The following is a 21,034-nucleotide window of genomic DNA, read 5'->3' as shown; positions in this document are numbered from 1 at the left end:
GTATAATGCGCACCCCAAATTTACTTGTAAAATCTAGGGGAAATTGTTGTACCCGTTTATAACGCGCACCCTAATTTTAGCACCAATAAATAGAAGAATACAAGAAAACAGAGCTCGTGTACAGATACAGAGATGTCATTTTACTGACTGGTGAAACACAGCACAAGCATAGCACATTGGTAGTTCAAAACATTACCGTAAACTGACAATATTTACGGTAATAATATGATTTGACAACTTCTCCAACTTACCAGAATCTAGGAGAAAACAAAACAGATGTGACTTTTCTTTTAAAGGCTGCTGTATAACTTGCTCGTTTCCTCATGATGAATAAATGTTTCTTCCATGGATTGATACGGTAAAATGAAGGTGAGAACGTAAGTCGGAAATCCGTGAGAGCTCATCGCTGTCAACACGACAGTAACAAAAGGAACTATTGTTATTTGGGTTTGAGTTTCCCGAGGGACCGATATAGTTGACGGACACAGGAAGTGTGTGTCCTTACATTTGTTATGGTCCGAATTGCGGAGCTGCAATAAACGTCGACTCAAATGAGTTCAAGAAACTCTTTATGAAGAGTGAAAAAAGCAGAATTTAACACAGATGAAATCATTCGGCCGATTAGAGTGAAGTATTACCGAAACAAAATGGTGACGTCACGTACCGTAATGGTCGGCTACGGGTCACCGCATACGTTTCTTCAACACAACGTGGCCGTGTCAATGAAAAAAAATCGGTTTGTATATATATGTAATACATATATATTTCTGTCTCCATCCATGTACCCGTTTATAATGCGCACCATGAGTTTACAAGTTGATTTTGGGGGGAAAAAAGTGCGCGTTATATTCGGGAAATTACGGTAATTAATTTCTAAGCTGTGATTAACTCGATTCAAAATTTTAATCGTTTGACAGCCCTAATTATTATTATTATTGAAAAAAAAAATCCGCGATGGACTGAGGGAGCGAAGTTTGAAGCGCGAAGTGGCAAGGGATCACTGTATACGCTTTGTCATATTTCCTCGTCTTAGCTCTTCATATCTCCAGTGTTCTTTGCTGTGTGTATGTACCGTATGTTCCCCAAGGTCACATGCGCCACCCTCGCCATGGCCCACTATTTGAGAAGTACTGTCTTAGCGCCATCAATGGCAGCCAATGAGTTAAGTGAGTGCTCCATAAAAGTAAAATTTAAAAAAATCTAAATCTAATTTTTAAAAAGTAAACTTTTTATCTTTGCCTTCATTTTGTAAAAAGTGCAATGCATTTGTCTGAACGAAGACACAAGTAATTGATTTTCCACTTTCCTCACTGTAATGCGGTTTCGCTATCATTTCCGCTTTCAACATTGCTGTTACATATTGTAATGGTTTGTTCAATACATAATCCGGAAACCAGTGCTCGTAAGAATCAAGCTCTTAACATTGACAGCCATTTCTTGGTGGCTAAAAGGCGGTCATTTTAAAGGATGAAGGGTCTGGACGTTTGCCAAAGTCATCATCCACTAAAACTCATTAGGCGACACTCATTTTTCTACTATACACTTTTTCATTGGTGGCTTACACAAGCCGGAGGAGTTTGCTCTTCCTATGATGAATGCAGTGGTGTGTCCTTGCACTTTCCACTCATGGAGGCCATCTGTCAAACATACTGTCTGTTTAATTTATACAGCGTGACACGTCCGCCCACACTGATGGCCATACAAATGAGGCGGCAGGTTATAAATGTCGCCAGCGTATATGTCGAGTGACATGTGTCACCACTGGCGGAGGGTGGGAGTGGAACATGTCATGCTCGTGGGACCAAGCGCACCCCTGCAGCACAAAAACAAGCGCATTGCCTCAAAAAGTGGGTCAAGGACAACCTCTTCAAATTTGTGGTGATAGAGCCCACGCGCATATGAATGCAAAAGTCTGATGAAACCTATTTGGAACAGCTCGATCGCACTCGTTAAGCTCTTCATCTCGATTTGAGTCGCAGTCAATGCCACGCTGTCAACTAGCCATTCGTCGCAGAAGGCGGCATAACAAAGGAAGGCAGGCAATGCCATTCAAGATTGGCAGCTTGAAGTAATCTGGTACTATTTTTGAAAAAAATTAGATCATCATTGTTTGGGATGTGGTAAAAGACTAACCTAGAAAGTGGCAATCATTCCAAAAAACGGATTGTAGCATCTAAAGAAATGTCTATATGTTTTAATTAAGTTTGTCTTCATGCCTATTAGTGCGAAATAGTCACATTGGTGTGAAATAGTCACATTCCAAATCAAAGCAGCCGCAATGTTTTTTTTTTCACCATAAATGCCTGTTGTTTCTAATAGTGTGGTTTTCGTCAGCGATCACTTTTTTTCATGACGATAACGAGCTAAAAACGTGTTTTGGGAGACTAAAACATATCGAAAGGAATGCCAGTTTTTGTCTGACGAGACGAGAACGAGACGAAAATGTGCAAGAGTTTCCGTCACATTTTAAGTGTAGTTAGGCTGCATCGTAGCAATTAAAGATATGCCGATCGATCGGGTCCGATCATGTCATTTTCAAAGTATCGGAATCGGCAAAAAAAATATCGGACATGCCTTTTTTTAATATATATATTTTTTTATTTAAATCGTTTTCTAATTGTATTTAACGTTACAGACAAAATGTCTTACACTCATCCAGAGTAGTTTTGGCTTAAAGTAGGGCTATCCAATTTATTGCGTTAACGGCGGTAATTAATTTTTTTAAATTAATCACGTTAAGTAATTAACGCATGCGCTGCACGACTCACTCATGCACTGTCGCGTTAAACTATAAAGAGGCCGTTTAGCCTATAGATAGCGCTTAAAAGCAGCATATCATGAATAGAGAGAATTTTGACAGCCTTTGGAGCCATTTTTTATGTGTCTAAAGCCTTACAATACCTCACTCAGCAATTAAGTTACGTAGGAGGCAATGTGGGGAAGAAAGGTAGACGTAGATCATTTTCTTAACACCCTATGTTCTTTCCCAACGCAGAGAAGATATATCAATTGGTGCCCCGATGCACAGTCATGGTTGCACTTCCCATCATGCATTTGGTCAGAAGTTAAATGGCTGCAGTATCATTTACTGAAAGCTCAACAAATACACTAGATGGCAATATTTAGTCACAATATACAAAGTCACATTTATCCTTTAAGAATTACAAAGAAAGAAAATTGTCATAATAAACAAATACAGTACTTATGTTGAATGTATACTGTATATTCCTTTTTTTTTTTTTTTTTTTTAAATAATTACCTGATTGAGCAGTATGGGCGGGGCCATGCGACACACCTGTGGTGCATTAGGAATGCTGAATATTTTAGGACCCCTATCGCCATCTGCAAATGGCGGACTATTGCTTACTTACTTGCCTTGCTTACCGCTGTGTGTGGTTCAGGGTTTACGTTTCTACGGTTGTGTCCTCGTTTGATCATTTTTTACTTTTGTGCTTTATTGGACTTTTTAAATCAGATTTTTTGTACTTTGTTATATTTGAGTTTTCTGGCACGCTCCCTTAGTTGTACTCTGTTATTAAAGGTGTGTGAAATTTCTGATTCTTAAATTATACGCGATTCGGCCGCTGAAGATTCGAGAACGATTCACCAAACATCCATATCCCGATTATTTAAATCTGCTAAGTAAAGCGGATCTAAAACACAGTCAGCGCGGTCTTCGGGATGCAATGAGGAAAGGACCGACTACTCATGCCACCATATTAAAAAAACAATAATACCTGACTGCGGCCGACAGCCGCTACAAACAACGCCCATTTGCTAGAAACTAAGCCCACATAATGCTCCGGTAGATATCACATGTATATAGAACTAGATGCGAAATGACAGACTCGGCGGCGTTAGCTCATGTTAGGGCTGCAGCTATCGATTATTTTAGTAGTTGATTAATAGACTAACTTGTTAGTTTGAATGATTGAGTAATCGGAAAAGGAACATGAAAAATTAAAATACCAGAGCTGAGCCTCAAGCGGTATTAAAAATAAATAAATGAGGATCTGTGTACAACAAAAGAACAATTGGCTAACTTACATGGCAAAAGTCCAATAGCTTAAATGCTATAAAATGCTAACTTATTTTCTAATGCTCTTAAAAAATGGTTCAGACTCATATCACATCAAAAAACGACTAAATATACATAAAACTAAATTACGAATCCATTAAAAACCATTAGCCCAAAGAAAAACTTAGCTTACGTTGGTCTTAACAGGGAGCAGTTGGATTCAGTCATGTGAAATGAGCCAGACCAGAGGGCATTGTATCCACCCTAATCAATAAACTAAATGTAAACACCGCGCGAACCTAATTAACTTTTGATTAAAAATACTCCTAAATTGGCAAAATCTTGACTTGAATCTATTTTTAAATGATGAAACAGTTTTAAAACTTTAACAAGTCGAAAGTAGAAAGAAGGGAAATTATGGAATTACGGGAGCAATTTTAACAACTTTAACGCTTGATTCACAACATTAAATTAATTGGATGTAGTTTAAAGCTGCTGATACAGAATGGGGACTTGAGTATTTTATTTACTGTTTTGAACTGTTAACTTGATACTGAAATAGTTGTTATTTAAGCCTGAGAGGATTTTTGTACTATTTTTGTAACTAATGTACGAAACATTAAAAGCAGCTAATAGCTGGGGGGGGGGGGGGTCATCAATAATGGATTTATAATCGAATCGTAGCCTCTGAATCCCTCAAGATTCCCACCTCTATTTGTTATGCTCGTGTTATATGGCGTGCTCCCTCAGTTGTACTTTGTTATAATCACATTTTTTGAAGTGCTCCCTTTGTCGTACTTATTAAATACAAACATTCACTATTCCTGGCCTCCGGGTCTGTGATTGGGATCCACATCAACGGCTTGCCATTCAAAACTTTCCCGACTCTCCAGAGTTTTGTCTCAAGCCTGCATGCTTGCACACACGGTAAGACTTGTTTTAATATGCAAAGCTGCTTTACTCTTTAAAGGTCTGTGCTGAGTGATCATCACACACTAAATGTAAGTAGCATAGCATTCGTGTTTGTGTTAGCATTAGGCTAACGCTAATGGAGAGTGTCCTCTTAAACTCTCTGACAATTTTTTTCAGACGGTTTTTTACATTGTTTGTGGCATCCAAGTAGGTATAATTCATTGAAAATAATGTACCGTTTTCTTCCTGGGTGTGTATTATAACCGAGTTGGCATTGTCCTTGTAGATGCTACAATATGTACTCGTCTGTCAATGTTCATTCGAAATAGTTGGAAACCTTTTATTTATTAATTAATTTATTTATTAATTATAAATTTGGAGTATTTTTTTTTTTTAATTTGCAGACAAAAACATTTTTAGTAGGGCTGTCAAACGATTCAATTTTTTAATCGAGTTAATTACAGCTTAAAAATTAATTAATCGTAGTTAATCGCAATTCAAACCATCGATATAATATGCCATATTTTTCTGTAAATTATTGTTGGAATGGAAAGATAAGACACAATATGGATATATACATTCAACATACGGTACATAAGTACTGTATTTGTTTGTTATAACAATAAATCAACAAGATGGCATTAACATTATTAACATTCTGTTAAAGCGATCCATGGATAGAAAGACTTGTAGTTCTTAAAAGATAAATGTTAGTACAAGTTATAGAAATTTTATATTAGAACCCATCTTAATGTTTTCGTTTTAATAAAATTTGTAAAATGTGCAATCAAAAAATGAACTAGTAGCCCGCCATTGTTGATGTCAATAATTACACGATGCTCATGGGTGCTAAAGCCCATAAAATCAGTCGCACCCAAGCGCCAGCAGAGGGCGACAAAACTCCAAAAAACACAAGTAACAAGTGGCGATTGCACTGTGCTGTCATTTTAATCTGTTTGAGCAGGGCATGTGCGTTAATTGCGTCAAATATTTTAACGTGATTAATTTAAAAAATCAATTACCGCCCGTTAACGCGATAATTTTGACAGCCCTAATTTTTAGCAAACGACTTGAAGGCACCATTGATTCATTTCGACTGGGGTGGTTGGCATTGAGTGATCATGTTTCACTGCCCTTGATGGTGATAGACGCCTGATTCAATTTGATTGAATAATCACTGCTAGCCCTCCCAGTCAAAATTGATTGAACCGCTATCGCTGTCAATGGCAGCCAATGAGTTAATTCTTTAAATTTTGGCATCAAGGTGTCAAACAGACAGTGACGCAAAGCATCCCCATTAGGGCTGCAGATATCGATTATTTTAGTAGTCGATTAATCGATGGACTAGTTAGTTCGAATAATCGAGTAACCGGATAAGGAACATGAAAAATTAAAATTCCTGAGCTGAGCCCCAAACGGTATAAAAATTAATGAAGATCTATGTACAACAAAAGACCACTTGGCTAATTTACATAACAAAAGTCTGTTAGCTTAAATGCTATAAAATGCTAACTTTTTTTTTGTACAATGCTCTTAACAAATGGTTTAGACACATATTCCCACACACACACAAAAAACGGCTAAATAAACTAAATTACGAATGCATTAAAAAACAGCTTATGTTGGTCTTAACAGGGAGCATCTAGATTCAGCCATGTGAAATGAGGCTAACTAGAGGGCAGTGTATCCACCCAAATCAATAAAAATAAATGCAAACATTTTCGAAATAAACCATTACAAGGCCACTTTATTTAAACGAATACTCCATGCAGCAAAATTTAATTAGAATCTTTTTTTTCTAATGGAATACTCAAATTAATCGATTAATCGTTGCAGCACTAATCCCCATAAATATTACACTTCGCACTGCTTGTCTTCCAACCTTCCTTGGTTCTGATTTTATTATTCTTATTTTATTTCAAGCAACATTACATCTCTATTGATAAGAATTGATGTGATCATCTGGCTTCCTGCCCTTGAGTTTGACATCTGCCATACAGAAAGTGACTTCTACGCATTCTATCCTCCACTCGTGGCTCTGAACGTGAGGCGGCGTCGATTCTAGATGCTGCCCTGCTTGTTCCTGCCCTTCTCTAATAATACTCGTCCCCAGAGGATCACACCAGGGAGGGGGAGGGCGTCGGTGTTTCCCTTCCTCGCTGCAGCTCTGCCGCAGTGGTGAGGAAGGGAAAAGGTGAGTCGGGGCGACGGACGGGAGGGTTGGAGGGGGGTGCGGAATACACCTATTCAGCAGAATGCGCCGCACGGACACCGATCGTTAAATGTTTTGCCGAGCGGCGTGATGTAGGACAGGACTTGAGAGACCAACGCGGGCACCTCCGGGGCCCAAAACTGTGCCAGTCGCTCAGCGCTGAAGCAAGCGAGCATGCGGTATCAAATCAGGCCACAAGTTGTGTTTTTTTTTTTAAACCTCACCATTAAGGAAGACTGTTGTCCTGGGGATGACATCGACATCCGGAGATGCGCTGAATGGAAAGGCTCGCAACTTGGATGCTGTTGCCAGGATGAGAAGTAGGAGGATCTTCTGGTGTTCCATATTGAAGAAACATGTCCAAACTTGCATCTTGATTGACTGTCTCCCACTTAAGATCGCCTGCAGGGAAATAGCAAATTGAACTGTTACCCAAGAGTGACAGACACAACCCTATTTTACAGATGTAAGAAGTTCAAGCTCTAAACACACCAATTCAAATAATCTCAACTGCTATTTCCTCAGTGAAATGACACACAGAATTCACACAGAAAAACATAGGGAAAAAAGTGAGTAGTAAACTTCACACACTCCTTCTGGGATTTGCGGGACTCACATTCACACAGGTGGCATTTTGCCTCCAATATTGCCTCCACAGCCCGGAAATTGGCAGGTTGGTTTCGACTGTGCATCAACTTGAACTATGTATGACTGCCAAAAATCCACTATCATTACATAACAGGTTTCTTTAGTAAAAGGATTTTGAACACATACACTATTACATACATACATTATTTGGTCTTGTGTATTTATCTGCAGTAACTATATACAGTGGTATGAAGAAGTATCTGAACCTTTTGGAAATTCTCACATTTCTGCATAAAAACACTATCAAATGTAAACTGATCTTTGTCAAAATCACACAGGTGTAAAAACAGTGTCTGCTTCAACTAAAATCAACCAAACATTTATAGGTTTTCATATTTTAATGATGATAGCATGCAAACAATGACAGTAGGGGGACAAATAAGTAAGTGAACCACCTGCCTAAGGAGACTTAAAGAGCAATTGAAACAATTTTTTACTTAACAATTTAAGTCAGGTGTGTGCCCAATCACTGATGAGTGGTTTAAAGCTGCCCTGCCCACTATAAAACACACACCTGGTAAGAATTATCTTGAGCATTGTCTGATCATGGCTTGGTCAAAAGAGCTGTCGAAGACCTGTGATCAAGGATTGTTGGTTTGTATAAAGCTGGGAAAGGATAAAAAAAAACATCTCTAAAAGTCTGTATGTTCATAAATCGACAGTCAGAGAAGTTGTCTACAAATGGAGAGTTTGGCATTGTTGCTTCTCTCCCAAGGAGTGGCCGCCCACCAAACATGACGCCAAGAGTTCAATGCAGAATACTCAGAAAGGTAAAAAAAAAAAACGTAGAGTGACTGCTAAAGACTTACACTCACTGGCACAACCCAATATCTTTGTGCACACATCAACTATATGTAAAACTATGGCCAAGAATGGTGTTCATGGGAGGACTCCACGGTGGAAGCCACTGCTGTCTTAAAAAAACCTTGTTGCTCGTTTAATGTTCGCAAAAAGGCACTCCACAGAAGATTTGGCAAAATATTTTGTGGACTGATGAAACCAAAATTGAATTGTTTGGAAGTAACACACAACTTCATGTGTGGAGGAAAAATGGAACAGCTCACCAACATCAACACCAAATCCCCATCGTGAAGCATGGTGGAGGGAGCATCATGGTTTGGGGCTGTTTTGCTGCCTAATGACCTGGACAACTTGCAATCATTAATAGAAAAATGAATTCAAAAGTTTATCGGGATGTTTTGCAGGAAAACCTGAGGCCGTCTGTCAGACAGTTGAAGCTAAAAAGAGGATGGATGCTGCAACAAGACAATGATCCAAAACACACTAGTATATCAACTTCAGAATGGTTTCAGAAGAACAAAATACACGTTCTGGAATGACCAAGTCAAAGTTCAGACATGTACCCCATTGAGATGCTGTGGCATGACCTAAAGACAGCAATTCATGTCAGACATCGTAGAAATCTGACTGACCTACAACAGTTTTGTAGAGAAGAATGGGCCAAGATTAGTCCTAATTGATGTTTCAGACTGATCTCCAGCTACAGGAAGTGTCTGGTTGAAGTTATTGCTGCCAAAGCGGGGGCCACAAAATATTAAATGTGATGGTTCACTTACTTATTTTTCCCCCTTCTGTCATTGTTTGCATACTATCCTCATTAAAATATGAAAACCTATAAATGTTTGGGGGTTTTAGTTAAAGCAGACACTGCTTTTTCATCTGTGTGATTTTGACAAAGATCAGATCACATTTGATGGGTATTTTATGCAGAAATGTGAGAAATTCCAAAAGGTTCAGATACTTTTTCATACCACTGTACTGTAACACATTTATGTGAAAAAAGCAATGTCATGATTTACAGGAGACGGCTTTTTTTCACAACCAAAAAACAATGTCCAAATGTTTCAACAAAAATATCCATACCCTGAGCACTGCAAAAACGCACCTCCTTAAAACTAGTTAAATCTCGTTTTCTGTGTAAATCTATTAGAAATAAGTGAAATTATCCACCAGTGCTACAAGTAAATTTAGCAGATTTTTCTTGATTTAGGTGAAATATTACCAACTTTTAGATGTACAGTATGTGCTTAGTAAGAAAAAATAGTAATATTTACTTAAAGCAAATCTGACGCATTAAGCTGTTAACTAGTCTTTAACACTGAAAACAAGAAAGAAAATTATTTGATTATATTTAAGAAAAATAATGTGATTAAGACATTATAAATTTGCTGTGAGGACCAATAATTGTAGGTGTGTTTTGTTTACGTCATATTTATTACCATAGTGAAATTTTCCTATTTAGATGATTCTAATGCACTAGTCCTTATCACCCCTTCATTTACAGCATGGGCTTTAAATCCAGGTCAGTTTACCTTTTGACTTCGACAAGCTTCGGATGCACTATTAAATACTGGAGTATTACTTAGTTGAGTAATTTCACACTTGATGGCTATAGGCAGGCACGCTAATGCCCAGGAATTTGTATCTAAATATTAAAATATCAACTACCCCAATATTTCCCATTTAAATAATAACATTTTAATATCACGCATTGCATATTTAAAGTGAATGATTGCAATGGTGTGCTGAGTTTAAACTGTTTGCCTAATCTAAAAGAGAGAAAAATGATTTGCATATGCAAATAAAAATCCTGCTGACTTAATTCCTCGCCTCTTTTTCTTTTACATGCACACGAAATAAGTCCATTCCTTACACGTCCTATCTACTTTCATCTCCACCTCCTCCATGCAATGCCTAGTAATTAACAGTTAATTCACACAATACATGCAGTTGCTTGTTGGGAAGAGATCCTTCTGGACTAAACAAAGTGGCTGCCAAGTGCGCAGAAAAAAAGGGGGAAAACTACTTTTTGCAGCGCTGAACGCTCCCATATGAGGTATAATGCATATATATATTTTTTCGTACACTTAACACGAAATAAAAATAAAGAGAGCAACTCACCTGCTGTGTGCACCTGTACGCGCGGACGGAGTCGCAAGCCTCCTCTTGCAAGTGTTCCGTTTTGCTCAGCTGTGGCGTCGCTTCTAACATCATGGCCCCTCCCTCCCACGCAATAACACTCCTTGTCCAGTGCCAGCACACACAATAACAATTTGCGTGTTATTCTCTCTATTTAAGATAGTTTGTTCGTTAAGCAAGGTAAAAGTATGACATAATCGTATACACTGCCAAAATTAGAAATAAAAATAATTAAAAATAAATAAATAAAAGGCAAAATATAAACCACTAAAAATACAAAATGAGAAATAAAATACAAAAATAAAAAATGAATACAAAAATATATATGGCAATAAATACCTACTTAAATAAAAGTAAAAATAAAAATGAATTTATATGGCGGAAAAAAAACACTGTGACTTGAAGTTCCGCTCTGAGACCCCCAATTTGGCCAAATTTCAAAATTGTCCGATATGCACGTGTGATACATCACTGGAAAGTTTAAAATCTCAGTTTTCTGGGGAAACAAAAATTTTGAACAGGAAGGCAGTTTAAAGAAAAAAAAAAAATTATACAGAAAAACCCTAATTGGAGGCGAGAACATGCGAGAGCAGAATTAAAGACGCCCCGATTTAAACGAGATATTATCGTGCACACAGAGGCGTAGCAAGGGTCCCCGGGGGCCCCAGGCAACAAGCAACATGGGGCCCTTCGAGCGTGTGCAAGTAAGGGTGACAGTTGGACTTGGAGCAATAGCATATTTAATAAAAGTATAATAACGCCTCAGTCTCATAGAGCGCTTTTTAGGACACTCAAAGTGCCCGGCTTCTACTACATTAGGACATAAAACTACAGTAACATAGTACACTCACCGCTGTCTTGCTTCCTTTTCTCATCTTCTGCTTTTTTGTTCTTTCTGTTGTCGCTTCCAGACGGATAACTTCTCTTCATTTTGGATGTACTCCAATTTTAAAAAAGCCAAATCGCCGCTCACTCTCACTCTGAGTCACTTGAGGGTGGGGAGTGTAGAGCAAGTGAAGGGGTCGCTTCAGGGAACTCAGACACAAGACTTTCACTGGCACTGTCGCACTTGTCGCTGCGACACAGCAGTAGAGCTGCGTGTGTTAAATCTGTTGGCCCTCTAGGAGCCCCTGCTGGCTGGGGGCCCTAGGCAATTGCCTGGTTTGCCTAATGGGACGCGACGCCTCTGCGTGTACTTACCTTGTTTCGATCCAAAAACTCCATGCAGCATGTATCACCGAGTGTCAAGACACAGCTGTGAATGGCCACAGCCGGATTTTTTAAATTTTATTTTATGGGTGAAACATGGTGATATAACAAGGGTCGCGATGCAGAAATCGCAGACAACAACGAGTGGTTGAGATTTTCTTTTTCATATAGTTACCCTTTTAAACGTTATTTTTCAATTTTTATTTTGTTTGGATCGATTATTTATCACCTAACATATCGGGGAAAATGAGACAGTAACCCAAAAAATACAATTAAGCGATAGTTATGAGGTAGATATCCGTGACTTTTTTACAGACGCCAAATTTTTATTGTGACTTAATTCGTTTAAAAGTTCAAAATATGCGAGTGAATAATTTTTTAAAGTCGTTTTTTTTTTTTTAAACTAAAATTTAGACATCAATTAATTATTCTAAGCTAAAAATGACAGACATTTTGAATAATAAATATAATTACTTACCTTCTTTTTATGGCTAGGTTGAAACAAAAGCGGTTGCGCGATGTCTGTAAACGGGGGTTTTCAGCGTAAAACGGACCAATTAAAAATAGTTTGGAGGCTTAGTGCGCCATGAATCTGCTATGGCAGCATATAGACATATTGTTCTATCAAGCACAACAGTTATTTTGGCTTAATATACAGCAGTTTATTTTAAAGAGGAGTGCAAGAGCAGAAACTGCGTTTTCAGCCTTGTCTGTGTTTTCCGCCATATACAAAAGTAAGAAATTACATTAAAAATTTAAGGATGAATTCAAAAATAAATGTGGAAATAAATGCAAAAATAAATATATTGATTGAAATAAATGTCAATCAATAAATAAAAGCGCTTTGACTTGTATTTACTTATTTCAGTGTCAGCACCAACATGCAAGTGGAAATGTTATTCAAATGAGGAGGCGTTCCTATGGGTGCCCTGGGTTGAACCAGAGCCGTATAAAGAGAGTCGCGACACTCCCATAGGGATCCATTAGACCCGGGGTCCCCAAACTATGGGTCGCGGGCCGGATTCGGCCCGCCTCCACATTTGGTCCGGCCCCCTAAACAATTATATATATATATTTTCCCAATAGTGTTATTTATTTCCTGGCTTTTTTCTGTGAAGAACCCAGAGAGGGTTATTTGGTTATTATCTATTTAATTAATAGTGTTATATGATATGATATGATATTTAGGGGCTGTCTAAATTATCGCGTTAACGGGCGGTAATTAACTTTTTAAATTAATCACGTTAAAATATTTGACGCAATTAGCACACATGCCCCCCTCACATTAAAATGACAGCAGTGTAATGTCCGCTTGTTACTTGTTTTTTGTTGTTTGGCGCCCTCTGCTGGCGCTTGGGTCCAAATGATTTTATGGGTTTGGGGAGTGAGCATGGTGTAATGACATCAACAATGGCGAGCTACTAGTTTATTTTTTGATTGAAAATTTTACAAATTTTGATAAAACGACAACATTAAGAGGGGTTTTAATACAAAATTTCTATAACTTGTACTTGCATTTATCTTTTAAGAACTACAAGTTTTTCTATCCATGGATCGCTTTAAGAGAATATTAATAATGTTAATGCCATTTTGTTGATTTATTGTTATAATAAACAAATACAGTACTTATGTACCGTATGTTGAATGTATATATCCGTCTTGTCTTATCTTTTCATTCCAACAATAATTTACAGAAAAATATGGCATATTTTATAGATGGTTTGAATTGCGATTAATTACGATTCATTAATTTTTAAGCTGTAGTTAACGCGATTAAAAATTTTAATCGTTTGACAGCCCTAATTATATTATGTCATATTATATTATATTATACAATATTATTATTATTTTTTTTATTTACTTTACTTTTGTTCCGTGAGGAATCCAGAAAGGGTTATTTGATTGTGGCTTTCCGAAACAATGAACCACTTTTAAGACAATTGCCCTAAAACAGGGGTGCCCAATCACGGGCCTCGAGAGCCCCTAACCAGCTTGTTTTCCGTGTCTCCCTCCTTTAACACCTGAATCAAATGATCAGCTCATCAGCAAGCTCTGCAGCAGCCTGATAACGATCTTGATTAGTTGATTCAGGTGTGTTAGAGGAGGGAGACATGGAAAACATTGGGCACCCCTGCCCTAAATTGTTTCGAGGCGTTTGACACACTGCAAGAGCTCCATCTACTGGATAAACAGTGCACGTTTCTTTTTAAAACTAAACTTCTCAATTTGCCTCAGCATTGCGTATCTTCAATAGAATTAAGTGGATGTCGTCTATTTCAACCGTGGGATCGTGTCGTCATTAAGTGTGATTTACACAATTAAAGTTGACCTTTTTAAGCCTGTGTCATTGCTTTGTCTGTGAAGATGTGTTCAAAACGATATTTGTAATAAACAACTCTTGTAAGTGGCTCGTCCTAGATGCCGGGGAGTTAATCTGTATTGTTAGTTTTTTGTGAAAATTACAGTACGGTAAGCACAGTGTTTGGGAACAGGTATATTATTTATTGCATACTATAAGGATTCCAAAATCATAAGATGGAAATAATTGAGCCGAATAAAAAGGAAAGGTTTGTGAAATATTTTATTTTTTAACTAAGTATAATTTCGGTGGGGGGGGGGGGGGGGGGGGGGGTCGTATTTGTATATATTCTAAATACCTAAACATACACTCACCGGCCACTTTATGAGGTACACCTTTCCAACTGCTCGTTAACACTTAATTTCTAATCAGCCAATCACATGGCGGCAACTCATTTAAGCATGTAGACATGGTTTAAGACAATCTCCTGCAGTTCAAACCGAGCATCAGTATGGGGAAGAAAGGTGATTTGAGTGACTTTGAACGTTGCATGGTTGTTGGTGCCAGAAGGGCTGGTCTAAGTATTTCAGAAACTGCTGATCTCCTGGGATTTTCACGCACAACCATCTCAAGGGTTTACAGAGAATGGTCCGAAAAAGAAAAAATATCCAGTGAGCGGCAGTTCTGTGGGCGGAAATGCCTTGTTGATGCCAGAGGTCAGAGGAGAATGGCCAGACTAGTTCGAGCTGATAGAAAGGCAACAGTGACTCAAATAACCACCTGTTACAACGAAGGTAGGCAGAAGAGCATCTCTGAACGCACAGTATGTCAAACTTTGAGGCAGATGGGCTACAGCAGCAGAAGACCATGCCGGGTGCCACTCCTTTCAGCTAAGACCAGGAAATGAAGGCTACAATTTGCACAAGCTCATCGAAATTGGACAATAGAAGATTGGAAAAACGTTGCCTGGTCTGATGAGTCTCGATTTCTGCTGCGATATTCGGATGGTAGGGTTGGAATTTGGCGTCAACAACATGAAAGCATGGATCCATCCTGCCTTGTATCAACGGTTCAGGCTGGTGGTGGTGGTGTAATTGTGTGGGGAATATTTTCTTGGCACTCTTTTGGGCCCCTTGGTACCAATTGAGCATCGTTGGAACGCCACAGCCTACCTGAGTATTGTTGCTGACCATGTCCATCCCTTTATGACCAGAATGTACCCAACTTCTGATGGCTACTTTCAGCAGGATAATGTGCCATGTCATAAAGCTGGAATCATCTCAGACTGGTTTCTTGAACATGACAGTGAGTTCACTGTACTCAAATGGCCTCCACAGTCACCAGATCTCAATCCAATAGAGCATCTTTGGGATGTGGTGGAACGGGAGATTCGCATCATGGATGTGCAGCCGACAAATCTGCACCAACTGTGTGATGCCATCATGTCAATATGGACCAAACTCTCTGAGGAATACTTCCAGCACCTTGTTGAATGTATGCCACGAAGAATTGAGGCAGTTCAGAAGGCAAAAGGGGGTCCAACCCGTTACTAGCATGGTGTACCCAATAAAGTGACCGGTGAGTGTATGCCACTAGTGTATAATGTCAATTAAATGTAAATTAAATAAAGTGATTATGATATTCTCACTCCTCACTTGAAAATGAGCAAATGTTTGTAGCACTCGTGAAAATTCCTCCTCTCATAAAAACGTGAATAATTACGTTATTCTGCCACTTTTTATTGCGTTCCTACCGATTGAGCGGGCGGGCTCTCATCGAGTTTTCATTTTCCTATGGAAACAGTGTGACTCCCTGACACATCTGTGACGTTCGAGGCCTCGTCAACATGGTCACGTTATTTTTGGCTTGCTCGACGCCGTTTTCGGAACACTGCTTTGACACGCCTCTACTTCGTTTGCTCGAATCGGATTCGAGCAGGAAGGCTCGAGCGCCCCATCTCTAAGTTATACATTGTGGCGGAATGCGATGCGGGAGTCTTGTTGGCCCGTTGAGCAGACGAGTTGCTGTGTCCGGCTGCTTGGGACTCTCCGTGAACTCTGGTAGCTCAAAAAAGCTAGTAGCCGCCATTGCTAAAAGTGTTCGAAAAATGCCTCTGAGACTTCAGCGAGGCCAGTCGGGGTCACCATTGTGGCCGGACACAGCAACTCGTCTGCTCAACGGGCCAATAAGACTCCCGCATCGCATTCCGCCACTTTGGTGACCCCGACGTGACTTTGACGTGGCCGGTAACGCGCTCAGCCAAATGTACACACAAGTTCCGTGGGTGACTTATGTCATACAATAAACTATAAAGGGTCACCACAACATATATTTTATCTAGGTGACGAGCTATTTTCTCCTGCTGTTTAAGCTGACTCTGCTAACTGGGAATGTATTGCCAGGGATAAATTCATTAAGTCGCTACCTCTTTTAAATTGTTAACTCTTTCAGAGGCCCTTTGTGACATTCGCACTCATCTATATTTGTGAGTATTGGTACACCACTGGCTTTCACGTGCTAATTAGCTTGATTTTGTAAGCTTTGAGCTAAGGTATCACCCTCATGGAAGAGTACCAAGTCGATGCATGACAACCTGTATTCTTTACACCAAAATGTTTGACGTTATTATATTTCAGAGATCTGTATAGATTGGAAAGTGATGTCTACAAACAATAAATACAAATTTATAATAGAAAACTAATTTAATGTTGTTGTTGTTTTTTTTCGGTCACATTTGCAAGATCCGCTTCTGCTGGGTACTGCTGCTGGTGCCTGCTGGCTTTCGGCACGAAGCCAATTTTTCAAATAGCAAAAAACATATTAAATAAGCCTTTTATTTCATGTTTTGACGGCTGACCATTGCCATCCATTTTTTCTGCTGTTCTTGTTCATCCCATGCTGCACAACTGTAAACAATGAACCATGACACCAATTTCACCAATTGTTCAATAAATAATGTTTTTCTTTATCAAAGGGTAATAAGTTGTTATTATTATCAGGGCTGTCAAACGATTAAAATTTTTAATCGAGTTAATCACAGCTTAAAAATAATTAATCGTAATTAATCGCAATTCAAACCATCTATAAAATATGCCATATTTTTCTGTAAATTATTGTGGGAATGGAAGGATAAGACACAAGACGATATATACATTCAACATACTGTACATAAGTACTGTATTTGTTTATTATAACAATAAATCAACAAGATGGCATTAACATTATTAACATTCTGTTAAAGCGATCCATGGATAGAAAGACTTGTAGTTCTTCAAAGATAAATGTTAGTACAAGTTATAGAAATTTTATATTAAAACCCCTCTTAATGTTTTCGTTTTAATAAAATTAGTAAAATTTTCAATCAAAAAATAAACTAGTAGCTCGCCATTGTTGATGTCAATAACTACACAATGCTCATGGTGCTTAAACCCATAAAATCAGTCGCACCCAAGCACCAGCAGAGGGTGACAAAACACCAAAAACACAAGTAACAAGTGGACATGACACTGTGCTGTCATTTTAATCTGTTTGAGCGGGGCATGTGTGTTAATTGCTTCAAATATTGTAACGTGATTTAAAAAAAAAAAAATTACCGCCCGTTGACGCGATAATTTTGACAGCCGTAATTGTTATACATTACACCATGTTACAGAAAATAATACAATTTAGTTCCTGTCTTGAAATCATTTTATTTGTGTTGCTTAGGTCCAAATGAAATTGAAAATGCCTCTGAAAATGTACAGGTTTGGTTTTGCTAAAATTAGAGGCTATATTCAAAATTTGAGTTAAGCAGGAAATATTTGTTAAACGTAATTTCTTTGTGTTTCAGGTCAAACTAAGTCTATAAAATAAAAAGGAAAATGTACACACACACACACACACACACACACACACATATATATATATAAGCATTAGAAAGTACAACAGTAAAGAAAAGTGGAAAATAGAATTTAAAAGTTGTGACCTCAAACTTTTTGGGAAACAAAAGTGTTTTCATATGTCAATGTGACGAAACGAACTAGGATGTGCCATTTAGAACTTGGGAACAAACTATGTTATCTTTAATACTGTATATTACCACAGGTAGGTGAATCAAGGAAATCTAGACATTCTCTGGAAAAACGGTATTCTTGTTGTGAAAAAAGAAAAACCTAATCATCTTGCATTTCAATGTAAAAGTCGATTTCTCGTGCAAATGCTCACACAAACAAGAAACTTTCACTCAACATGGGAAAGTTCCCTTCTGCGTAACAGTTCACATAGTTTTTAGTTGTCGCCTTACCCCTCTAAATGTAAAACTAGAATTTAAATATATGCTATAATGCATTGACAAAATCAAACTACTACTTAGATATGCGTTTTCCCATAATTGTCGCAATTACCGCTGTCAGTTCCATTGAAAACCACTACCATGAGCGGATTTTAAGGGGGGGGGGCAGCCACCCCCCACCCCCGGTGGCCGAAAAGTGTCATTGCATGTAATTGACTTTCCTATACAGTATAGGAAAGACATACAATGGGGAGAACAAGTACTTGTTCTCCCCACTGTATATATATATATATATATATATATATATGTATGTATATATATATATATATATATATATATATATATATATAACTGTAAAGCAATAAAACTGCAACAAAACTGAATGAAATGAACAAAAAAATATATTTTTATAATGGGTCAAACTTGTTTTTCAAACAGATCATGTGACTAGCACCTTAGACGGTCATTTGCTTTGTATCTAATTTTCATTTTAAAAAAAAAATATATATATATATTTGGGGAGGACAATTTTATTTTTCAAATGATTTTTTTCTTTGATTGAAAATATATATATATTTTTTTTTCCCGAAATTTTTTTTTTTCCCGAAGCAACTTTTTGAGGGATTGAATGATTGAGACACAAATGTCCTACCCTTAATATGGCCCAAACACAAAAAGGATTGCTTCAATCAAAGACACTTTTTCTATGAAAAATTAAGTGTTCAAATGCATATTTTTTATTCTCAAATAGTTTTTCGCAGTCAAAACCTTTTTCTATGATTGAATTTTTTTTTTTTTTGATTGAAGTGATTTTTCTCTTTAAACATATATATTTTTAAGCAACTTATTTTTGATTGAGTAATAAAGACAAACATGCCCTAGCCAAAATGTGGCCCAAACATAACTCAACATTACTTCAATCAAAAAAGTTGCTTCAATCAAAAAAAAAAAAAAAAAGAGTTTAATCCAAAAAAGAAAAAAATCAAAGAAAAATAGCTTTCACATGCATTTTTTTTTGTAGTTTTTTGAGTTTCAATTTTATTTTTACATTCAAACACATTTTTTTTTTTTTTAATTGAAGCTATTTTTTGGGGGTTGAAAATACATAAGCAGATTTTAAGGGGGCCCCCCAGGTGGCTGAAAAGTGTCATTGCATGTAATTGACTTTTTTATATATGTATAAAAGTTGTAAAGCAATAAAACTGCAACAAAAATGAATGAAATGAACAAAAAAAAAAAACTTTTTATAATGGGTCAAAAATATTTTTCGAACACCTTAGACAGTCATTTGCTTTGCATATAATTTAAAATACATATATATAAAAGAGTTCAAATAATTTCAGAAATGATTTTTTTCATTGATTGAAAATTTTTTTTTTTTTATTGAAGTTTTTGGGGGATTGAATGATTTAGATACAAATGTCCTAATCATAATATAGCCCAAACACAAAAAGGATTGCTTCAATCAAAGAAAACCTTTTCAATGAAAAATTAAGTGTTCATCTACAAATTTTTCAATCTCAAATATTTTTTCGCATTCAAAAACTTTTTTCTATGATTGAAATTTTTCTTTTTTTGATTGAAGTGATTTTTCTTTTTGAAAATATATTTTTTTGAAGCAACTTATTTTCTGATTGAATAATAAGAGAAAAATGTCCTAGCCAAAATGTGGCCTAAACACAAATCAACATTACTTCAATTAAAAAAAACCAACTTGACTTTAATAAAAAAAAAAAGAAAATCAAAGAAAAATAGCTGTCACATGCATTTTTTTTAGTTTCAAATTTATTTTTGCATTGAAACACGTTTTTTTTTTTGATTGAAGCGACTTTTTTTTTTTGGTCGAAAATATATATTTTGATTGAACCAACTTTTTTTTGGATTGAATAATAAAGACACAAATCTACCTCAATATGGCTCCGCCCAGGGGATCCAATTTTTGACTGGGGTAACTACATTGGCACGACACCGGAGGGCGAACCAAATTCAGTGGATGACGATCTTGGCGAAAAGTATTGCCTAAGCAGCCTGATTTAGAATTCCCCTCAAGAATGATCTGAAACAAAAAAAACGCTCATTATCAACTTATTATTTTAAATATTCTTGTAAGTTAATTTTATTGCTGACACTGCGTTTTGGGGTCATCAACATGTTGTGCCCCCCCGTCCTAAAAGTCAAACTCCGCCTATGACTACAGCGCTGCTTGTGCTTGGAACTACCCACAGCCTACAGGAACCACGTGACCACCTGCGGCGACATAAGAGATTGTCGCGACTCTCTTTGTATGGCTCCGGATTGAACTATTCGCTTATTGGTTGATCGACATTCGACTGTTGAAATCTAGGCATGCCTGTCACTAAGACGTCAAGACGTGGAGACTTTAACAGTTAGCGAAATAGCCGACCTATTTGGTGTGAAGTGAGAGAATATCCATTGTCGAATGTCAGAGTATGGTATAAGGTTTGTATGACAGTGGCATATATTAAAATGAAAACTTGGTTATTCGTATGGCATGCTGCACTCTCT

General features: G+C 37.4%; 2 protein-coding genes across 2 annotated transcripts in view; one reads left to right on the top strand and one right to left on the bottom strand.

The window, feature by feature from the left end:
* LOC130910024 (semaphorin-4G-like) overlaps nucleotides 1-21,034 on the bottom strand; it is a 58,488-nt gene that overhangs the window by 37,270 nt on the left and 184 nt on the right. Inside the window, exons 2-4 of the mRNA XM_057827038.1 lie at nucleotides 20,416-20,564; nucleotides 10,713-10,833; nucleotides 7,367-7,544 (exon numbers count right to left, since the gene is read on the bottom strand). Coding sequence (XP_057683021.1) covers nucleotides 7,367-7,544; nucleotides 10,713-10,833; nucleotides 20,416-20,564 — 448 coding nt within the window. The remainder of the gene's footprint in view (nucleotides 1-7,366; nucleotides 7,545-10,712; nucleotides 10,834-20,415; nucleotides 20,565-21,034) is intronic.
* mfsd13a (major facilitator superfamily domain containing 13A) overlaps nucleotides 20,799-21,034 on the top strand; it is a 65,118-nt gene continuing 64,882 nt past the window's right edge. The window contains exon 1 of the mRNA XM_057827037.1: nucleotides 20,799-20,968. Coding sequence (XP_057683020.1) covers nucleotides 20,949-20,968 — 20 coding nt within the window. The 5' untranslated portion in view covers nucleotides 20,799-20,948. The remainder of the gene's footprint in view (nucleotides 20,969-21,034) is intronic.

This window comes from Corythoichthys intestinalis, chromosome 21 (genome assembly GCF_030265065.1).
Source record: "Corythoichthys intestinalis isolate RoL2023-P3 chromosome 21, ASM3026506v1, whole genome shotgun sequence".
Classification (NCBI taxonomy): domain Eukaryota; kingdom Metazoa; phylum Chordata; class Actinopteri; order Syngnathiformes; family Syngnathidae; genus Corythoichthys; species Corythoichthys intestinalis.
The sequence above is the reverse complement of the archived record's forward strand: the minus strand, read 5'-3'. Positions and strand labels throughout refer to the sequence as shown.